This window comes from Harmonia axyridis, chromosome 5, assembly GCF_914767665.1.
Source record: "Harmonia axyridis chromosome 5, icHarAxyr1.1, whole genome shotgun sequence".
NCBI lineage: Eukaryota > Metazoa > Arthropoda > Insecta > Coleoptera > Coccinellidae > Harmonia > Harmonia axyridis.
The window spans coordinates 40,764,703-40,786,848 of record NC_059505.1 but is presented as its reverse complement, the minus strand read 5'-3'; the positions used below and the strand labels follow the sequence as shown (position 1 = coordinate 40,786,848).

Below are 22,146 nucleotides of genomic sequence, written 5' to 3'. Positions count from 1 at the left end.
GTAGCCGTCATTCGAATCTCGTCGTTTCTATGATTGGTTGACGTTTGTTATTGTGGGTTTTTTATTCTATGTCTACGTTACATAACCTACAAAATTTTGTTGAGAACATAGACTAGTAAACATAGATAGAGGGAGTATACGCAATTTTTACATGTCCCCAACATTAGATTACGTTGTCGGATTGTGATATATTTTCAAATCCACAATTTTACTATATCGTTATGAATGTATATTATATTGAATGAAATATATTTATTTTTTCAGTGATTCCCGATTGAATACGCAAATTGAATATTTGGAATCCGATATTTTTCCTAATTGTCGAATTTATAATAAGCAGAACATTTATTATTTTCTGTATCTACCTGCTGAAATCCCAGGTTTGGCAACTTTTGCTCTCCTAGTGTCATCGGTTGTTTCACGTCGTTTCGCGCTTGAAGTTTGTTTTCTGAATTTCTGATATATTTAGTTATTTATTTCAATATATTTTGAGTTAATATGAAAGATTGATTCACTATGGGATATAAGAAGTGCGTTCTTTGTGGAGAAACTCGCGAATTGAGTGAAATATCGTATCACTGATATGTTCATTTCCGCGCGCTTCTTGTCAGATTTGATAGTTCATGTTGGGGACAAAATTTGCTTACTGAAAATGACATATGCTCCCTTTAATCAACATTTATTACTCTGAGAAAAGTACCAATCGATGTAATAGATTGTTATGCTTCCTGGTTCTGTGTTATTGATGAAATTATCAATTTTTCCGGTCGAGCATGCATTTTGATGATGAAAATGAAAAATTATATCGACCATAATAGATAACTCAGTATATTATTCTCCAAGACCATTAGCTTCATCTATTCCAATAACATCGATACAAAATTGTGCATGTACATCCCTAGATTCGATGCCATTCTATGACTCTATTAAACGTCAGATAACTTTCGATGAGTCTCCATTCGAATTGGACATAAAGGAATACGTCTCACCGACGCAGTTTCCTACACATAATTACAGGTGGCACTAGGAACTGTCTATATTCATGGTGCGCCTTCAATTTATATTAATGATGTCAGCTAATTGACCTGAGACGCGATGATCTTGGTCCAATCTTTGAACGTACTATCCCCCGTCAACTCCAAAGAGGTTAAAAGACTTCTGACATAAAGCTGAAGTGAAAATGAGTTCGTGAATTTTTTAAAGCTTCGAGTATGAAACCGACCGTGTGATGCCTACATCTAAATTTTCAGGGCTTCAAGTGCACTGACCCACATTGATTTAAGATAAAGAATACCTTCTCCTCAATTGATGCTAAGGTATCAACACGATGAACTTTCATATACTTCCGATATAGACCGCTACAGCGCTCAGATCGATCCTCTTTGTAATAAACATAGATAGAGGGAGCATATATCATTTTTAGTAAGCAAATTTTGTCCCCAACATGAACTATCAAATTTGACATCAGATGCGCGGAAATGAAAACATATCAGTGATACGATATTTCACTCAATTCGCGAGTTTCTCCGAGAAGAACGCACTTCTTATGTCTCATAGTGAATTAACGTTTCATATTAACTCAAAATATATTGAGATGAATACCTAAATATATCAGAAATTCAGAAAAATAAATTCAAGCGCGCCAAACGACGTGAAACAATCGATGACACTAGGAGAGCAAAAGTTGCCAAACATTGTATTTCAGCAGGTAGATACAGAAAATAATAAATATTCTGCTCATTATAAATTCGACAATTAGGAAAAATATCGGATTCCAAATATTCAAATTTGCATATTTAATCGGGAATCACTCAAATAAATATATTTCATGCAATATAATATACATTCATAACGATATAGTAAAATTGTGGATTTGAAAATATATCACAATCCGACAACCTAACCTAACCATGTTGGGGACATGTAAAAATTGCGTACACTCTTTCTATCTATGTTTACTCTTCTATGATTAAGTCACTTTATCGAAATCCAATCACCAACATTTCCTATCAATTAATTAATGACAAGTGATTCGAAGTTCGGCACCACATAACCTCAAAAACTTCGCTGAGTCAGAAACAAAGTATCCAAACTTTAGTTACCAGCCTCCTTCGGAATAGATTGGGTTCGCCAGTTGATTGGACAGGTCCCATTTAATTTTTTACACACCCCTGTTATCGAAGCCTGCAACACGAAGAAATTTCAATTGGTTTCCGGATTATTGTCTTAGACGGCTGGGGAACTCTTCCGCCCTCGAGGCAAACCTAACACGACGTGAAAATATTATATTTCAGGTTCGGTTCGCACACACGAGATTAGAGGTGGGTGAAACGACACGAACAATGGGGAACTCGATCTTGATGGGCATCCCCGCAGGAAATGCAGAACGATGAGTTAGTCTATGGATGTTTGGACATCCATGAATCATAGAAATATCCGTTATTTATGAATCGAAATTTTGACGTATTCTCTGGTCGCAAATGAAGGGTTCGTTTTGATATTAAAAAAAAAAACAGTATACAGTGCTCGATCGGTCTCTTATTCTTGGTAATTTTGAGCTATAAGGAGAATGACTCGAATTTCGACGGAATTGACAGTACTCAACTCAAATGTCAACAGATGGCAGCTTCAAAAGTGACAGCTGTCCAGATAGTTACTTACCATAAAGTAATATGTTTGTGAAAATATCAGTGAGTTTATTCTAAACTGCCATACAAAGGTTTCTTCCAAAAATTGAACGAATCAATTGGGTGATTTTCGCACAGAATCAAAATGAATCTGCACTAAAGAAACTAGTAAGAAAGGTAGTGTACAACAATAAACTCCTGGTTAACTTGTGTTTGAGATTGAATCTTTCGCGTTGAATAACAGGAATTGCGATGAACCATAGAGTAATAAACATAGATAGATGAAGTATACACAATTTTTACATGTCCCCAACATGGTTAGATTACGTTGTCGGATTGTGATATATTTTCAAATCCACAATTTTACTATATCGTTATGAATGTATATTATATTGAATGAAATATATTTATTTGAGTGATTCCCGATTAAATATGCAAATTTGAATATTTGGAATCCGATATTTTTACTAATTGTCGAATTTATAATAGGCAGAATATTTATTATTTTCTGTATCTACCTGCTGAAATCCAAGGTTTGGCAATTTTTGTTCTCCTAGTGTCATCGGTTGTTTCACGTCGTTTGGCGCGCTTGAAGTTTGTTGTCTGAATTTCTGATATATTTAGTTATTTATTTCAATATATTTTGAGTTAATATGAAACGTTGATTCACTATGGGACATAATAAGTGCGTTCTTTTTGGAGAAACTCGCGAATTGAGTGAAATATCGTATCACTGATATGTTTTCATTTCCGCGCGCTTCATGTCAAATTTGATAGTTCATATTGGGGACAAAATTTTCCTACTGGAAATGACATATACTCCCTTCATCTATGTTTATTATTCTGAACGAAAACCTTTTAAAACCATAGAGTCTATGCTTGAAGTTTGACAGTTCAATGGATAATTCGTACGATATCTGATGAGTCTGAATGGAATTGGCGCAAAAAACTGTTAATTCCTATCGCTCGGCAATTGTAAGAAGTCTTCACGTCTTCTACTTGATAATCGCCAGGCATAAAACTATGCAGTTAACAACGTTGTGAATGTTAATGTGTGAAGTTGATGTGTCTTGGGAACGTAAGTTTCATTCATGCATAATTTCTTTGTTGCTAGACAGGAAACGCTTCTGGGAATACGTCTTCGAAGTTGATTATTTTCTAGGAGATATCACAGAGTTGGCTTACCTGCTGAAGTGACAAATTATACGGGGGAAGTCGGAAATTACTTTTTTGTCTATGATTTACTTGATTGAATTGAACCATGTAAATGATTAACAGTAGATTCCTCGCAATCAAAAATAATACACTTCTATTTTTCACAATTTTTCCAATACCTTTACCAACATATAGAATAAATCCGAATCGATTGTCATCATTTTGATTCGTTAAATTTATTAGGGAAGTCCATAGAGTAATAAGGATAGATAGAGGGTGCATACACAATTTTTACATGTCCCCAACATGGTTAGATTACGTTGTCGGATTGTGATATATTTTCAAATCCACAATTTTACTATATTGTTATGAATGTATATTATATTGAATGAAATATATTCATTTGAGTGATTCCCCATTAAATATGCAAATTTGAATATTTGGACCCTGTTATTTTCCTAATTGTCAAATTTATAATAAGCTGAATATTTATTATTTTCTGTATCTATCTGCTGAAATCCAAGAACTTTTGCTCTCCTAGTGTCATCGGTTGTTTCACGTCGTTTGGCGTGCTTGAATTTATTTTTCTGAATTTCTGATATATTTAGGTATTCATCTCAATATATTTTGAATTAATATGAAACGTTAATTCACTATGAGACATAAGAAATGCGTTCTTTGTGGAGAAACTAGCGAATTTAGTGAAATATCGTATCACTGATATGTTTTCATTTCCACGCGCTTCATGTCCAATTTGATAGTTCATGTTGGGCACAAAATTTGCTTACTGAAAATGACATATGCTCCATCTATCTATGTTTAATCCTCTGAGCCTACTATAAATCCCAGTTAGTTATTCGTGGATCTGGCAACGTTCATCCAAATAAATACATAATATAATTCATAGAACTTCTATGCTCATATTGATTGAGTTTTGTGTTATCTCAGTGGTGCAAACATTCGGAGGACAGAATTGCATTAGCCCATTCTGAAACCATTAAAAGCTTATAACTTTTTACCTAAGCCGAAACGGGAAAAATGGTAGATGAAAAAGTTTTTAACTCAGAGAGAATTATAGTTAATAGTTATAGTTATAGTTATAGTAATTTAATACTTCATGAGCCATTGCGCACAATGATTATTACATTGTAAAGGGTGTTTTTTTCGAGGTATATAACTTTAAGTTGGCATTACTGTTCAAGATGACGACCGATTTAACAGCTGTCAAGTGATTTATTCTCAGTTTGGTTTGGCAATTCATCATGAATAGACTCACTCCTGAACAACGCTTGCAACTAGTGCAATTCCATTTCGAAAATAATGGTTCTGTGCGGAATACGTATCGCGCACTACGTCCATTAGCGATGAAACGCACTTCTGGTTGAATGGCTACATCAACAAACAAAACTGTCGCATTTGGAGTGAAGCTAATCCTCAAGTGTATGTCGAAACACGGTTACATCCAGAAAAACTGACTGTTTGGTGCGCTTTATGGGCTGGTGGAATCATTGGTCCGTACTTCTTCAAAAACGATGATGGCCAGAACGTTACAGTCAATGGTGATCGGTATAGAGCCATGATTACTAACTTTTTCATTCCTGAATTGAACAACCATGATGTCCAGGAGCTGTGGTTCCAACAAGACGGCGCAACATGTCACACAGCTCGTGCCACAATCGATTTATTGAAAGACACGTTTGGTGACCGCCTAATTTCACGTTTTGGACCTGTGAATTGGCCTCCAAGATCTTGTGATTTAACACCGCTAGACTACTTTCTGTGGGGCTATGTAAAGTCATTGGTCTATGCGGATAAGCCACAAACCCTTGACCATTTGAAAGACAACATCCGCCGTGTTATTGCCGATATACGGCCACAAATGTTGGAAAAAGTAATCGAAAATTGGACGTCCAGATTGGACTACATCCTAGCCAGCCGTGGCGGTCATATGCCAGAAATCATACTTAAAATGTAATGCCACAAGATTATCTTGCGGATAAATAAAATTCATGTCAATCGAATAATCCATCGTTTTTCTATTGCAATTTAAAGTTCTATAGCTCTAAAAAAACACCCTTTATAATAATGATAGATTATGTTGTTCATTTATTTCGATGAAATAATTGAGTTTGTTATGGTATTTATTCGAAAAGTCTATCATTTTCAGAATGCATTCAAATAATTATGTAGATTTCAATTCTGATAAACTATAAATTTCCTAAGACTAGTGTAAGACTGTTCAATTTGAGAAAATTAGTAAAAGTATCGACTATATATTATAAATAGATAATGTTCGAGAAGTCACCATCAATTCAACATGATGAAGAATTATAACTAAATACAGTTTTCAACATCGGATGCCTACCAGTTTTCTGTTTCTTGGAATCGTAGTAATCGCGATGTTATAAATACAGGTTCAAACTATCGATTTCCGGTTAAAAATGCATCAAGCCTGCAATTCCTATAGGCTATCTTTGAATGATGCACCGAGCTAAGAATTTAACGTTCAAGGTTTATACTAAACTATTTGGGTTAGATTCGGAATTTTTTTTTATACGCTGAGTAATCGTTATCAAAGATATAACCGAAAGGGGAGAGATAACATATAGATAATGATTACTTACGTAATTTGTTTTGAATATCTATTTTTCAACCCGCCCTCGTAATCAATAGAAAGTTTCCTTTATTGAGCAGAGAATTCATTTTGATGACCTCCTGAATGATTTATTTCGTTATGATAGAATATAATATCGCGTTGGGCGGTATTTTTTGAAAAACACAGGAGTTATGTCAACGTGTATGTTTTAGTTGGTAAGTTGGTATGCCTGATATGAATGGCTGACCTTTTCTGATATTAAGCAGAGGCATATTGAAAATTGCAAAGTAACTGTATGCAGACATTTTTGTTCAGAGAATTGAAATAGTATCTGAAACCATATAAAGAGCGATTCAAAAGTCCAGGTCATAACTTTATGAAGAAGTTTTTTCACTAAAATTTCTTTCTATCTCGAATCCCTTCGGAGAAACAGGTTGTCGAACTGAATTTTTTTAAAGTGTATTTATAAAGGGTTTTTTTTAGAGCTATAGAACTTTAAATTGCAATGAAACAACGATGTATTATTCGATTGACATGAATTTCATTTATTCGCAAGATAATCTTAGGGCATTACATTTCAAATATGATTTCTGGCATATGACCGCCACGGCTGGCTCGAATGAAGTCCAATCTGGACGTCCAATTTTCGAAGACTTTTTCCAACATTTGTGGCCGTATATCGGCAATAACAGGCGAATGTTGTCTTCCAAATGATCAAGGGTTTGTGGCTTATCCGCATAGACCAATGACTTTACATAGCCCCACAGAAAATAGTCTAGCGGTGTTAAATCACAAGATTTTGGAGGCCAATTCACAGGTCCAAAACGTGAAATTAGGCGGTCACCAAACGTGTCTTTCAATAAATCGATTGTGGCACGAGCTGTGTGACATATTTTCCATCGATCACCAGAGCTTAGAAAAAAATAGATACATAACAATAACGCAATTCATTATGGAGTCGATATCTCTATCGATGTTGTTCTCTTTCAATTTTATCTTTGCTTGACTTGTAATACTGAACTGCATCGGATATAAAGTAATGAAATGATTGTTTTGAATACTGCCATTATATTTTTAGATATGGGTATAAGTTCATTTTGAACACCTGACAAAAGTTGAAAATGTCTGCATATTTTCTGTTGTGAGTCAATTTGTCGACCATTTTTTATTCTGCTGAAGTAAATCAATAAAATCAAACCAACTCCGTTCAACTTTTCTCAGCTTCAACTCGTACGGCACCTAATTTCATTGTTTCTTAATCATTCCCATGACTTTCAGGCGTTTTGAAATGGCTTGTTGCATCACTCCCAATAATCTTGCCAATTCTTGTTGCATTTGACATGATTCTTGATCAAGTAATGCCTCTAATTCTGCATCTTCGAAAACCTTCTCTCTTCCGCCGCCATGCTGGTCTTCGACGTCAAAAATCACCGTTCTTGTAGCGTCAAAACCACTCTCGGCACGTTCTTTTACTAACAGCAGCCTCACCATAGGTATTTGAGAGCATTCGATGAGCCTCAGCCGCAGATTTCTTCATACTAAGGCAGAAAATTAAAACCTCTCGCAAATGACGAGAATTTGGCTCGTAAGCTGACATGTTTAATCGAGAATAACTTTATGATGTAGACACAAATCGTCTAATATTTCGATGGCGTTATGTTTAAAAATACCTAAGCTTATTGTATGACATCTACGATCTATTCATTTCGACTACCCCTTACCGCTAGAGCCATTTATAGCAAAACGGCGGAAGCAAAGTTGTACACCTAATAATTTTTTCAAGCCTGTATACTTTTAATTAGCAGAAGCAATCGCCTTACATGCAGCTTAAGATATTAAACAATAAACCAGTGCATATAAACGTGTGGATTATCCCTAACCACACATTCAGAATTAACGCCCAGCTTAAATACAACAATAGAATTTTTTCTATGAGCGTTTATCTGCAAGTCGGTATGGCCGTGACCCAGCAGATGGACCATAACAGCGAAAAATTAATAGCTAAGCTCGCTTTCCTTGGCCTTATTGATCGCGAGAACTAATCTTCGTTCCAATCAAACTAACAACACCTAGACGTCCATGTCCCAACACACGATTTTTGCTCGTGTGAGCGAGTTTGGCGGGCGCGAAGAGAAATTGATTGAGTTTTTACACACGCCGAAAATTAATAGAGGGCTGCGAGAGTTTTTCCCGTATGATTTAATCGTTTTTTGAGGTACAGGGGATGTCTGGGAAGTTTTTAGACCGATTAAATGGATTGTACGATAGTTCTGTTCGTGAAGTTCCCTAACTCTCCGTTCGAAAGCATATAAGTGGTTTGAATTGGCATATATCATCGATACACCTTATTTTATACGAAGATCTGAATCTGCACTCCTATACAAGGTGTTCTTAAATTAAGGGTACAAAGGAAAATGAGAGATTCCGTAGATAACCTTAAGAAAAAAGTCGGAAAGAAAATTGACAGATTACTGAATTTGAATCGTACGTTTCGAACTTTGAAATATTTTATAATTACACATTAAATTCGTGATGTCTGACGAAATCGGTTTAACACCAACAGAATTAAGAGAAATTGCGAATAATGTTGCAAATCATTTCATTATATCCAAATTATATTATATCTACAATTGACGTGTGTTGACATTTTATAGGAACGGAAGTCAGTGTAGACAACCACAAAACGAAAAATATAACTGAAAACAATGCTGTTATGAGTTCATTACAGCACTGTTTTTAGTACTGTAATGAACTCATTACGATACTGAAATAATTTTATCTTTCAATTCTTGCGATTTGACATATCTTGTCGAATAATAAATCCACAGAATATTCTTCTTCTTCTTCTTCCTAAACGGACCCGAAGGTTCATCATCGACAATAATAAACCAAAAAAAAACTTCATCATTCAATTCTCATCCAAACCAGGATGACCAACCCCAACACCCGCTTTTACAACGCTACCCCGGGACCTATACCAACCTAATAAAAAAAAAATTACCGCCGAAATAAACGTACACGGCTCGCCGCCTTTGATCTGCCGGACGGGGCCAATAAAACCAAGAGGACTCCCGGTCCTCCTCGTCAGCGGGTGGATCTGCAGGTCTCCCCCAGGGGGGGCCTTCGGAGGCGTCGCCTCGTAAAAGACGGCGCCCTTAGATTTCGGCGTCCGATGAATTTTTGATGGGCGGTTGATGGATTCGCACGCCCGGGCTCAGCTGTTTATGACGGCCGGTACACGCCCACCCTTTACGGCCGACCTGGGGATATTTTTTTTGGCGGTGTAAAACGGGATGGAGGGATTTGTAGATGGAGGATTTGGGAGAGGAAGTCTTTGGGATTCTGGACCGTTATTTCCGCGTATAAACCTTAACCCCTTATTAGGCTAGGTCTTTTACGTGTCTTTTTCTGAGCATGATGGTCAGTGCTTGGAATGACCATACCTTAGGGCGTATTTTTGATGATTGAGCCAAATATGGAATTGCACAGAATTCGCCAGCAGGAATAAAACAACTAAATTTAAAACGACGCAAAGTAAGTTTATAAAACTTCTATAAAACTAGATACGTCTTGGGTCCACTCAGTGAAAACACATTTTCTCTTAAAAAATCGATTTTATTCTTCAAAAGTTATTTAGATTTAAAGGGGCCTATTTTGCCTATTTTTGAAAATGTATCACTCTTGAAGATTGGGAAAGGGAGTCTATACCACAGATGATTCTAAAACCACGAAGAGGACTGACGCTGGAGTATTCAGAGCTGGCACCAATTGCTCACTATCGTAAGTCCGCTGTCTAAGTGTCTTTCAGGCAGAGATACTTGGAATCGAAAGATGTGTAGAACTGAACCTAGTAAGAGACTATCAAAATGTGATATAGCGATTCATTCTGAAAGCCAGGCTGCTAGCAAAGCATTGAGCTCTCATATCATCGATTCTAAGATGATGTCTGTTTAGTCTGAGTTGCCGGTCACTCGGGAATTAAAGGAAGTGAAGAGACCAAAACTCTTACCAGAAAAGAAGCACCAACGGTTTTCATCAGCCCAGAATCTCTCTCTGGTATAGGTAGATTAGATTTAATTAAGGAGGTTTCGTTCCACTGGGACCTAATGGTCTATTGTGCCCCTATCGGAGATGTTCTCACCAAAACGTCATCTACAGCTCACCTTCCAATTCCAGAGTTGTAATGAACTCAAGTATCTGGCATGGCTTCAAGGAGTTTACTTCCTCACTTCTATAAGTCTCTTGTCTAAAGCATTTTTGTGTTGGCTAGCAATGGCGAGACATTCTGTCACCAGATGATCCGGAGTTTCTTCCTCCTTCCCACAGAATCTGTCGTTACCTGCTAGACTCATCCTCATGAGGTGCTTCCTGAGTCGGCAATGCCCTGTAGGGAATTAAGTGAGAAGGTGTAGCATATTCTTGCTAAGATCCAGATACTTCTTAGATCTAGCAGTATCAAAGTTTCGAAGAAACTTTTTGGAATGATCCAACCCAGGAGGAATCCGACAGAGTGTTTCTCTTTCAGATTTTTCATTCTCCTGAAACTCTTTCTTGGTATTTACCTATGCCAGGGCTAACACACTTGCTAGAAAAGGAGCACAAACTCCTTTCAACTTTCTGTGGCGTAGACAAATGTACCTACAAGAAAGACTTTTAGCAGAAGGATGAAACCGAAAGAGAAATACTCTGGCAGAATTTTCCTGGTTTGGATCACTCGAAAAAGTTTCTTTGAAACTTTCACTCTACGACATCCAAGAAGTATTTGGATCTTAGTAAGAACATACTACACATCCTCACTGGATTCCTCACAGGGTATTGTCGCATTAGGAAACACTATATGAGTATGGGTCTAACAGAAAATGATGAGTGCAGATTCTGTGATGAGCAGGAAGAAACTCCGGATCACCTGATGACGGAATACCTGGCCATCGCCTGGCTGTTTTGGACACGAAATTTATACAAGTGAGGAATTAGCCTCCTTGAAGTCATCCCAGATACTGAAGTTCATTAGAACTCTGGAACTGGAAGGTGAGCTGTAAATAACGTAATGGAGATAATATCTCTGATGAGGGCACAATAGACCATTTGGTCGCAGTGGAACGAAACCTCCTCAATAAAATCTAATCTACCTATACCAGAGAAAGATTCTGGGCTGATGAAAACAGTTAGTGCTTCTTTTCTGGTAAGGGTTTTGGCCTCTTCACTTCCTTTAATTCCCGGAAGAACGGCAACTCAGACTAAACAGACATCATCTCAGAATCGATGATATGAGAGCTCAATGCTTTGCTAGCAGCCTGGCTTTCAGAATGAATCGCTATATCACATTTTTGATAGACTCTTACTAGGTTCAGTTCTACACCTCTTTCGATTCCAAGTATCTCTGCCTGAAAGACACTCAGACAGCGGACTAACGATAGTGAGCAATTGGTGCCAGCTCTGAATACTCCAGCGTCAGTCCTCGTCGTGGTTTTAGAATCATCTGTGGTGTAGACTCCCTTTCCCAATCTTCAAGAGTGATACATTGTCAAAAATAAGCATGAAAATAGTTTTCGAAAAAGACATGAAAAAAGGAATGCGTAAATTAAGAGACGTACATTGTCGAAAATCATCTCAGTGGCGTGGTTAACGTGAATAATATCAGGTGGTGTATAAGGTCCGGTTCAATTCGTAGCTGTGCATGGAAGTTTGGAAGGAACAGAACGGAAATTGTGGAAGTTGGGCGGGTCGCAAGGATTTCCTGTTTGACGCTGTGCGAGATATTGGAATTATACACCCTCAGGCCTACCGGTAGACCAGGGGTTGATGCCAAAACTAATTTGCAACGAAAAATGTACGTTTTGTATTGTGTTTTCTTTAAATTTTTCGTCCCTCCAACCAAATTGAACAAAGCTTAAATATAACATCAAGATTGCTTAAAAATAGTTGTTGTTTTTTTCTGTTACTATCATTTTATTATCGCCCATCAAAATTTTTCGATCAGTTTGCGGACAATAAGGCAAATTTTAAACGTTGATCATAATTCTATTCTATTCATGCAAAACTTGTTTCGATACTTACCGAATGCCTGACATTGTAGAATTTTTACAGTTCCTAATCGAGTAATGCTGCTAGTTGAAGTTGACGTGGTGAATCTGGGAGCCTGAAGGAGGTTTTCTGAAAGAAAAAAAAATACTATTAAAACGCAAATTCTCTCGATCAACAAACAGTATAGAATGCAAATCATTGAAGACCAAAGTTTCCCAGTTTGACAAGTGGTACCACCACATTAACCACGTGAAGAAAAATAGATCCTTCATTCAAAATCTAACTTCAAACTGATCTAGAACTCAAATCCTCCAATTATAATTCAATAAACGATCGTTCTTCGAACTGCTACATTCGAAATTATAAGTGAGACAAATGTCAAAAGCTCTTCTAAAAAAAAAATCCTTGCTATTTCTCAACTCTGATGATTATGGATTCACCGAAACGCTAGTAGTGGCTTTTAAATCGGCCAGAACTCTGTGGTCACGCTTCGGCGTTTCCACTTGCAGATGCGAGGATTCATTTAGTCCACGCAAGTCGGTCCTTTATATTATTCAAGGAAATACGTACGTATAAATCCCAAATCAGGACGTAAACGCATTTTTCCTCCACGTTCTCTTCCCCTACTTGCGTTACGTGACGCATTCGAGGGTTGTATGGTTAATTCACACGATTTTATTTCGATTTTGCTTCAGTGAAGTTTATACAAATATATTCTACCAATTTTAATTTTATTATTTTTTTTTTCGTTATAAAAAATTGGTTATACTTTCAAGGCTGACGCTCACTTACGTTACTCGAAGATAAGAGAAGCATCAGTTAACTTTTGATACATCGTTTCGGTATCGGTTAACTGACGCTTCGTTTAGAGAATCCGTGCGTCAACTGATGCGTCATTTCTCTTAGCGTCGCCTAAGAAAGGGTCCAAGACATTCACAAATAATTGTATAGAGAGAAGCTCACTTTGACGACGACGCAAAGAGAAGGAAGAATCACTTGACACTAGCTTCTTTTACAGGTGAAGAAAGACTCCAATCCTGAAGGCATCGGTAAACTGATACTCCGCTTAGAGAATCCGTACATCAACTGACGCGTCTTTCCTCTTCATATTGCCTAGTTGAGCATCCCCCAATTCAATTTGATGTAAACTCTCAGTGTTGAGATTCTACAACGCTCGATGCCTTCACATTTAATTCAATAGAGAAATGGAAGCTTCAGCAAACTGATGCTTATAATCCGTTTTTTCTCTTAACGTCTCTCCATTTGATTTTACGTAAATTCTGTGGGTGTGTGTGTGTTGATATTTTTTAACATACATTCACATTCAATTGCATAGAGACAACAAAAACGACAACAAAAAGAGAGGAGACGCATCAGTTGACACTTGGTTCTTCGACAGGTAAAATAGAAGTCGTAGCGTGCACGCTTCGGCAAACTAGCGCTTCGCATAGAAAATCGAAGCATCCATTGACTGACGTCTTCTCTTCGAGTCGCCTAGGTTAGCGTACCTCAATTTGATTTGAGATTTCTTAAAAACCGAAACATTCACATTTACTTGAATAGATAGAAGATAACTTCGACGACGACGTAAAGAGAACAGACGCATCAGTTGACACTCGCTTCTTCGACACGTCAAGTGGGGCTCCAATCCTGAAGACATCGGAAAACTGATGCTTCGCTTAGAGAATCCGTGCGTCAACTACGCTTCGCTTCTCTTCACTTCACCTAGCTGAGCGTCCCCTTTTTAACACCGAGTACATTCACATTTGATTGCATAGAGAGAAACTCACTATAACGATTACAAAAATAGAAGAGACTCATCAGTTTAAACTAGGTTCTTCGATAGGTCAAATGGGAGTCGTATCTCCAATCCTGAAGGCATCGGTAAACTGATGCTCCGCTTAGAGAATCCGTGCGTCAACTGATACGTATTTTCTCTTCATATTGCCTAGTTGAGCGTCCCTCAATTTGACTCAATTCTCAAAGCGTTGAGTATTTACAACGCCCGATGCATTTACATTTAATTCAATAGAGAAATAGAAACTGATGCTTAAAATCCGAGCATCTACTGATACGTCTTCTCTCTTCACGTCCCTCCATTAGATTCCACGTGAATTCTGTTATAAAATCTTATCTTCATATTTATGCATAGAGAAAAGCTCACTTTAACGACAACTTAAAGAGAAGAGACGCATCAGTTGACACTAGGTTCTTCGATAGGTCTAATAGGAGTGGTAGCGTGCAAGTATCGGCAAATTAACGCTTCGCATAGAAAATGTGAGCATCCACTGACGCGTCTTTTCTCTTCACGTTAGTGTCGTCTAGGGTCTAGGTGAGCGTCCTTTCATTTAAGACGTTGAGATTTTTCAACACAAGATTCATTCAAATTTAAATCGCATAGAGTGAAGCTAACTTTTACGAAGACTCAAAGAGAAGAGGAGCATCTTCTCCAGCAATTGCAGGTATTTTGATGAAAACGCTAAAAAATGAATTAACACGTATGTGGCAACGCCTACTTCAATTTTGACCACCTTGAGAGCCACCTATATCGAAACTTCGTCCTAAAAAAAAAACGCCAACCTGATATTAACGTTCGACGGAATATTCTATGGTGCTTTAGGCGGGAATTTTAAATTATCAGGCTACGCTGCAGGAATTTACGTTCCCGAATTTGGGGCGCTTGGTGAAATATCGAAAGCGTGGGTCCATTGTTTCCTCGGGATCTATCCAGCAAATCTGCGAGGGTAATGCGAGGGGCCAGGTTTACGGTGTGTTATTGAATGGACAAGACTTCCTTTTCCTTCCAGGACCCTTCAGATTCCATAAATTGTTGACCGACCGTGTGTACACCGGGATAATCCCGAGGGATACAACTTCATATTTTATGTGGGATTTTTTAGGGGCTGTACGGGCGATGCCGGAAGATTCTACCGATTCCGGGAATTTACAGGCGGCGTGAAAGGCTCAGATTGTCTTTTTTTTGTAGGAATGTTTTGGTGGGAAAATGAGGCGAATCTAATTTTTTTTGTGGTTGGTCTAGTCTATCTATCGGGTCATCGCTCAGAGTAATAAAGATAGATAAAGGGAGCATATGTCATTTTCAGTAAGCAAAATTTTTCCCCAACAACTATTTTGACATGAAGCGCGCGGAAATGAAAACATATCATTCATACGATATTTCGCTCAATTCGCGAGTTTCTCTACAAAGAACGCACTTCTTATGTCCCATTGTGAATTAACGTTCATATTAACTCGAAATATATTGAAATAAATACCTCAATATATCAGAAAATAACTTCAAGCGCGCCAAACGACGTGAAACAACCGATGACACTAGGAGAGCAAAAGTTGCCAAATATTGGATTTCAGCAGGTAGATACAGAAAATAATAAATATTCTGCTCATTATGAATTCGACAATGAGGATTCCAAATATTCAAATTTGCATATTTCAGGTATTCGTCAAGGATCAGTTCGTGGCCCGATGCATTCCCAAACAAACGTCCCCCCAGATCGAATCCACAGTTTTTCCCGCATACAATTTTCCATTTCCTTAAATACCACCCTGGTGATAGATGAACCTGACGATAAAACCACTTAATACAAGACCTCTCCAGCGTTATTCGAAGATTTTCCAGATAAGTCCAGCTTTTACCGGTCGGATTAGCATAAGACGCAGTTCTACGCGAGTGCGCGAAATAATTATAGCTGAGACTTATGTTATTCGACCCTAAACACATACCCCTCGACATAACCTAATGCAACGCCGTTAAACCGAGTCCTTCGAATGAGACTTATCAGATGCGAAGGCAAAAAGCTTTCCTGCTAAACAGAAACGCGGTGCGGATCTTTATTGGACGTACAGGGTTAAACTTCGATTGGAATAACTGTCGGAATTTACGTTTTGAATGGAGGAAGGTTGAAATGGCCGAGGCCACTTGTGGAGGTTCTGTGATGGGTTAGGGTGTTCGATGGTTCGATTTTTTTTCTATGGGGATTAAAGGTTAGGGTTTAATAGAGCATAGAAATTCGTGGAAAGATAATTAGGGAAGGATTGACAGTTTTCTGAGATTTTTAGGTATTTACATAGGCGTACAACTTTGCTTCCGCCGTTTTCTTTTCCGAAATTCAAGGTTTATTGTGAAAAACTGGTTATACATTTATGATTCACAGTATTGTCCATCGCTGGACACTACTTTCTCCCATCTTTCGGGCAGCGTACGAAACCCGCGTTGAAAAAACTGGTCATTTTTTGAAGCGATCCATGAATCGATCCAATTTTTCACTTCTCTTTAAGACCTTTAAGAAGTGCTGTTCAGCCAGGCCTTATGTCATTGAGTTAAACAAGTGATAGTCACTTTATCATGTCTCTCGTTGTATTGCAACGTTTGTCTTTCAATACTCAGTTCAAACGCATTAATGGATTTCTATAATGATCGCCTGTGATTGTTTCAGTCGGTTTTAACAACTCATAATACACTTCGCCGAGCTGGTCTCACCAAATACTGAGCATGACCTTGGTTTGGCAGTCGACGTGGAAGCATGGCCGGTATATCCCCAGGATTTTCTACGCTTGAGATTATCTTAATGAACCCATTTTTCGTTTCCAGTCACAATGCGATGCAGAAATCTCTTCCGTCTTTGCCTTGCAAGAAAACAAACGTTGTTCAACATATCTCGGCTTCAACTCGTACGGCACCCAATTTCCTTGTTTCTGAATCATTCTCATGACTTTCAGGCGTTTTGAAATGGCTTTTTGCTTCACTCCCAATGATCCGGCCAATTCTTGTTGCGTTTGACACAAGACTTGATCAAGTGATGCCTCCAATTCTGCATTTTCGAAAACCTTTCTCTACCACCGCCATGCTGGTCTTCGACGTCAAAATCGCAGTTCTTGAAGCGTTGAAACCACTCTCGGCTTGCTCATTCACTAATAGCGGCCTGAACATAGGTATTTGAGAGCATTCGATGAGTCTCATCCGCAGATTTATTCATATTATTGCAGAAAATTAATACCTCCCGCAAATGACGAGAATTTGGCTCGTAAGTTGACATTTTTTACGAGAATAACCATATGAAGCAGACACAAATAGACTAATAATTCGATGGCGTTATGTTAATAAATACCTAAGCTTATTGTATGACTTTTAAAACATTTCTGTAGTAATCCTCAGGAAAATTTAAATTATTATGGGGATCCAGTTAGTAAGCTGTAAAGTGAGTGAGTTTAGATTCTATAAACTGGTATAATCATAACAAAGTAGGACTACATGAAACACCCTGTATCTTGAAAACGAAGCGTTTGAGTGCTCATATTTATAGGACTTTTCCCTCAAAATCATACAAGGAGTCTTTCATTTTCCTCTGTACCTCCAAATTAGGAACACCCTGTATAGTTCTTTGGACTTTGCCTATAACAAATCATACAATTCGAGGGTTGAAGGGGGTAGGATGATTAATCACCTATGATAAAAGCACACGTCAAATCGACTGTTGTTTCAGTTCCTAATGATAGGGTTAGCATGACTTCAAAGCTGAATAGATTGGACAGAAATTCAAATAGTATATCCAGATCAATTTGAGGACTTCAGTTAGTTTATGACCCTCATAACTGTCAAAAATTTCGATCTTTGAAGTGGAAATTCCATGCCTTCCAATTATATTTTTTTTAGATATTGTTCAATTGCAATATATAATTGTGCATGCATCTGCATAATACACTAAAGTACCTACCTAATTTTTGACCATTGATATAATTGAGATACGATTGAATCACCTTTTGATTTTCAAAGTGTATTAAACAAAAACTATAAAATTATGTTTGTGAAAATATGAGTGGGTTTATTCTAAACTGCCATACAAAGGTTTCTTCCAAAAATTGAACGAATCAATTGAGCGATTTTCGTAATGAATGTTTATTATAAAAGGTTTTCCAATAACAGGTTTCATTTTGCATAGCCTGCTATCTGGGCAGCTGACACTTCTGAAGCTGTCAACTTTTGACATTTAACAAGTAAAAACTACGCAATTCCTGAAAATGGAATGATACACGCTTTAACAACGCACTGAAATCATTTTCATCGTGAAGTTTGGCAATGTCGCCGATTTCACATGACAAGCGACAGCTGTCAATTCCATCCGAACGTTAACATAGATTCGGGTGGAAATCCACAGAAATGCAGCATCAGAGCCTCAAAATCCGACCGTCTAGTCAGTGACCTATAGAGAATTTCTAATTTTTTTTGCACGTATTATGAGAGTTTCATCCCCTTTGCAACGAATGTTTGCCAGCGACGTTTCTCATTGAATTTAATCGACGTTAACGCAAGTTTCGCCACAAACAATTCTTCAGGAAAGTTAGCAGAAACTTCTTTCATCTACTCACTGGGCAATTTAACCAAGCTTTATTAACGACCCTTAGCCTCGAGTTGAGTTAGAAGTGGTTTATTTCTCGTAGAAAACTACGATTTTATATGGAAGTCCGTATGGAGTCATTTAGACGTTCTCATAAAGATATTACAATAGTTCGACGCTGTTTCTCTATTCTCCATCCCAAATACGGGGGCAGTCCGGAAATTTTCTAGAAGCATAATTCTGAACAGCTGGTAATAAGGGAATGATTTAATTCGTAGAACTTCTATGTTCCCAATTATTGAGTTCTGTGTTATCTCGGTGGTGTAAAAACAAACATAGATAGAGGGAGTATAATATGTCATTTTCAGTAAGTAAATTTCGTCCCCAACATGAACTATCAAATTTGACATGAAGCGCGCGGAAATGAAAACATATCAGTGACACGATATTTCACTCAATTCGCGAGTTTCTCCACAAAGAACGCACTTCTTATGTCCCATAGTGAATCAACGTTTCATATCAACTCAAAATATATTGAAATAAATACCTAAATATATCAGAAATTCAGAAAACAAACTTCAAGCGCGCCAAACGACGTGAAACAACCGATGACACTAGGAGAGCAAAAGTTGACAAACCTTGGATTTCAGCAGGTAGATACAGAAAATAATAAATATTCTACTTATTATAAATTCGACAATTAGGACAAATATCGGATTCCAAATATTCAAATTTGTATATTTAATCGGGAATCACTCAAATGCATATATTTCATTCAATATAATAAACATTCATAACGATACAGTAAAATTGTGGATTCGAAAATAAATCACAATCCGACAACGTAATCTAACCATGTTGGGGACATGTAAAAATTGCGTATACCCCCTCTATCTATTTTTATTACTCTATGAGTAGAATCTACAGTTGAATTTTGTGTACAACTTCAAGACACAGATCTGCCTATACATCTATGACACTTGTAAGACCCTCAAGACTCATTTCTACTGTCATTTTACACCATTCTATGACCCAATACGAACAACTCAAATCCGTCCTTTCAATCCTCGCCGTCATATCGCAGATGGCACATTCTATGATCTGGCAAGTGTTGCGTTCGTACAGTTCTTAATCCGTCAAAACCAGATCCCAGTTCCGAGAGCACGCCAGTGTGCTCTATTGTCGGGCGAAAATTGAAAATTCATCTTGAAACAGCGTTACTCAATTCAGCGGATAGAAAAAACGGCAGCGTTTGAACAGTCGGCGTCTTTTGAACGTGGCAATCTGAATATCACACTCGTCTTTCCAATTTCTGTAGAATTTATTCCGGGAATCTGCTTCGTGCTGGTCTGAAGGCGATCTCCAATTTTTTCATTCGCGTGAGGAGGAATTGAAATTGGAAAGAAAGAAGGGAGAGGAATGGTTTTCTTGGAAATTTGTTAATTTAATATCTGGAGAAACTCAGCCGTATGGAATAATTCAGGGAGTGTGTTCTGAGAAGGCCAACAGAAATCTTGTAAGAAGAAGAAGAAGACCGCTTCTTGGATGCATCTATGGTTCTGGATCTTTTTGGCTCAGATCGGGCATGATATGTTATTTGAAGTGGAATAGGTACCGGACTTGAAGTTCAGGAATTTGCTTTCATCATGAGTTCAGAGTAATAAACATAGAAAGAGAGTTATTAATACAGAGTTGTCAAAACTTGCAGCAGGCGAAGATTCTCCAGTGGCTCCAGTTCAATACGCTCTATTGGTGTGGCGTCACACACCGCCATTTTTGGTTCTCCTGTCAGTGTTCGGAATCCAAACAAACAAATTATCATTCAAATTAGTACGGTGTCGTTGAAGGAATTGGCTTATTTTCATAAATAAGAGTATTTGAGGAACGATTTCAGTATTAATTGATAGACAGGAGGAATGAGGTTGATACCAGTAAGTTTGAATCCTGTATCATTCCCCAGATTTTGTATAAAGCCGTGTTTATTAGTTGAACTTCAAGTTCGAACTTACTGGCATTAATCTCGTGCCTTCTGTCTATCAATCAACAGTAAAATCGATCCTTAAATACTCTTATTTATGAAAATAAGCCAATTTCTTCAACGACACCGTACTAATTTGAATGACAATTTGTTTGTTTGGATTCCGAATACTGACAGGAGAACCAAAAATGGCGGTGTGTGACGTCACAATAATAAAGCGTATAGACGTTTAATCAAATCATTTCTATGTTCCGCTCATAACCTCAAGTTCCCGCAATGACAATTCTAAAACAAACTCTTCTATGTTCTCGTTCGACAGAAACCACAAACTACAATCACAAAACAGTAAACGATTTTTACATCCATAGAAGGTAACTTCATCCTTCCGTCGTCGTTAGCATAGACATAATTCAAATAGAATTTTCTAGCTCGCTCATTTGAACATATCTGGATCGAATGATCTGTCTAGTGATGCGTGCCGTTGTTGAATTAAATGGATGACATGCATTTAATTTTCTTGTGCCCGATCTAATGGGTCAGTCACTCCCTCCAGTGGTGCTGCAAGGTTGGAACCGTCAATGCGAGCTACACTTGCATCGTTCAATTGAATAAATTCGTGCCAATGTGATACAATTAATTATGGGAGAGTGGATCATAGCGCCGATCTTCTGTGGTGGAGGTCATTAAGTTCTGTGGGCTTGTCGTGAGTCTGTGTACGAGGGTGGTTGCGAAATTGTTATCGGTTTAGGAAGTTGTGTGCTTGGTTGATTGGGATGACGCGAGATGCGAATTTGTTGGGCCGTTGAAATTGGGAGAGTGTGTTTTGTCGATTGTTTTCAATTATGATGTTAACTGCCTCTTAAACTTACGCAGGCAATATTTTTTATGTAGCTTTTTTTATTTATTGAATATAAACAGGCGTATGTGTATTTGTCCTTGATGTATCAATACACAATTGATCTGATCGTCATGAATCTTTGGGAAATTGTAAAGTACACTGTCACAAAAGGTTTTGGTGTAATAAAGGGTGTTTTTTTTTCGAGGTATATAACTTTAAGTTGGCATTACTGTTCAAGATGGCGACCGATTTAACAGCTGACAAGTGATTTATTCTCAGTTTGATTTGGCAATTCATCATGAATAGACTCACGCCTGAACAAAGCTTGCAAATAGTGCAATTTTATTTCGAAAATAATGGTTCTGTGCGGAATACGTATCGCGCACTACGTCCATTTTATTTTTTTTAACCGATGAAGCGCACTTCTGGTTGAATGGCTACGTCAACAAACAGAACTGCCGCATTTGGAGTGAAGCTAATCCTCAAGTGTATGTCGAAACACCGTTACATCCAGAAAAACTGACTGTTTGGTGCGCTTTATGGGCTGGTGGAATCATTGGTCCGTACTTCTTCAA

The 22,146-nt window shown here is 37.7% G+C and overlaps 1 protein-coding gene across 1 annotated transcript in view; it reads right to left on the bottom strand.

Annotated features, from left to right (window-relative positions):
• Positions 1-22,146, bottom strand: part of LOC123680938 (protein sidekick-like) — a 68,881-nt gene that overhangs the window by 7,327 nt on the left and 39,408 nt on the right. Inside the window, exon 2 of the mRNA XM_045619061.1 lies at positions 12,436-12,531. Coding sequence (XP_045475017.1) covers positions 12,436-12,531 — 96 coding nt within the window. The remainder of the gene's footprint in view (positions 1-12,435; positions 12,532-22,146) is intronic.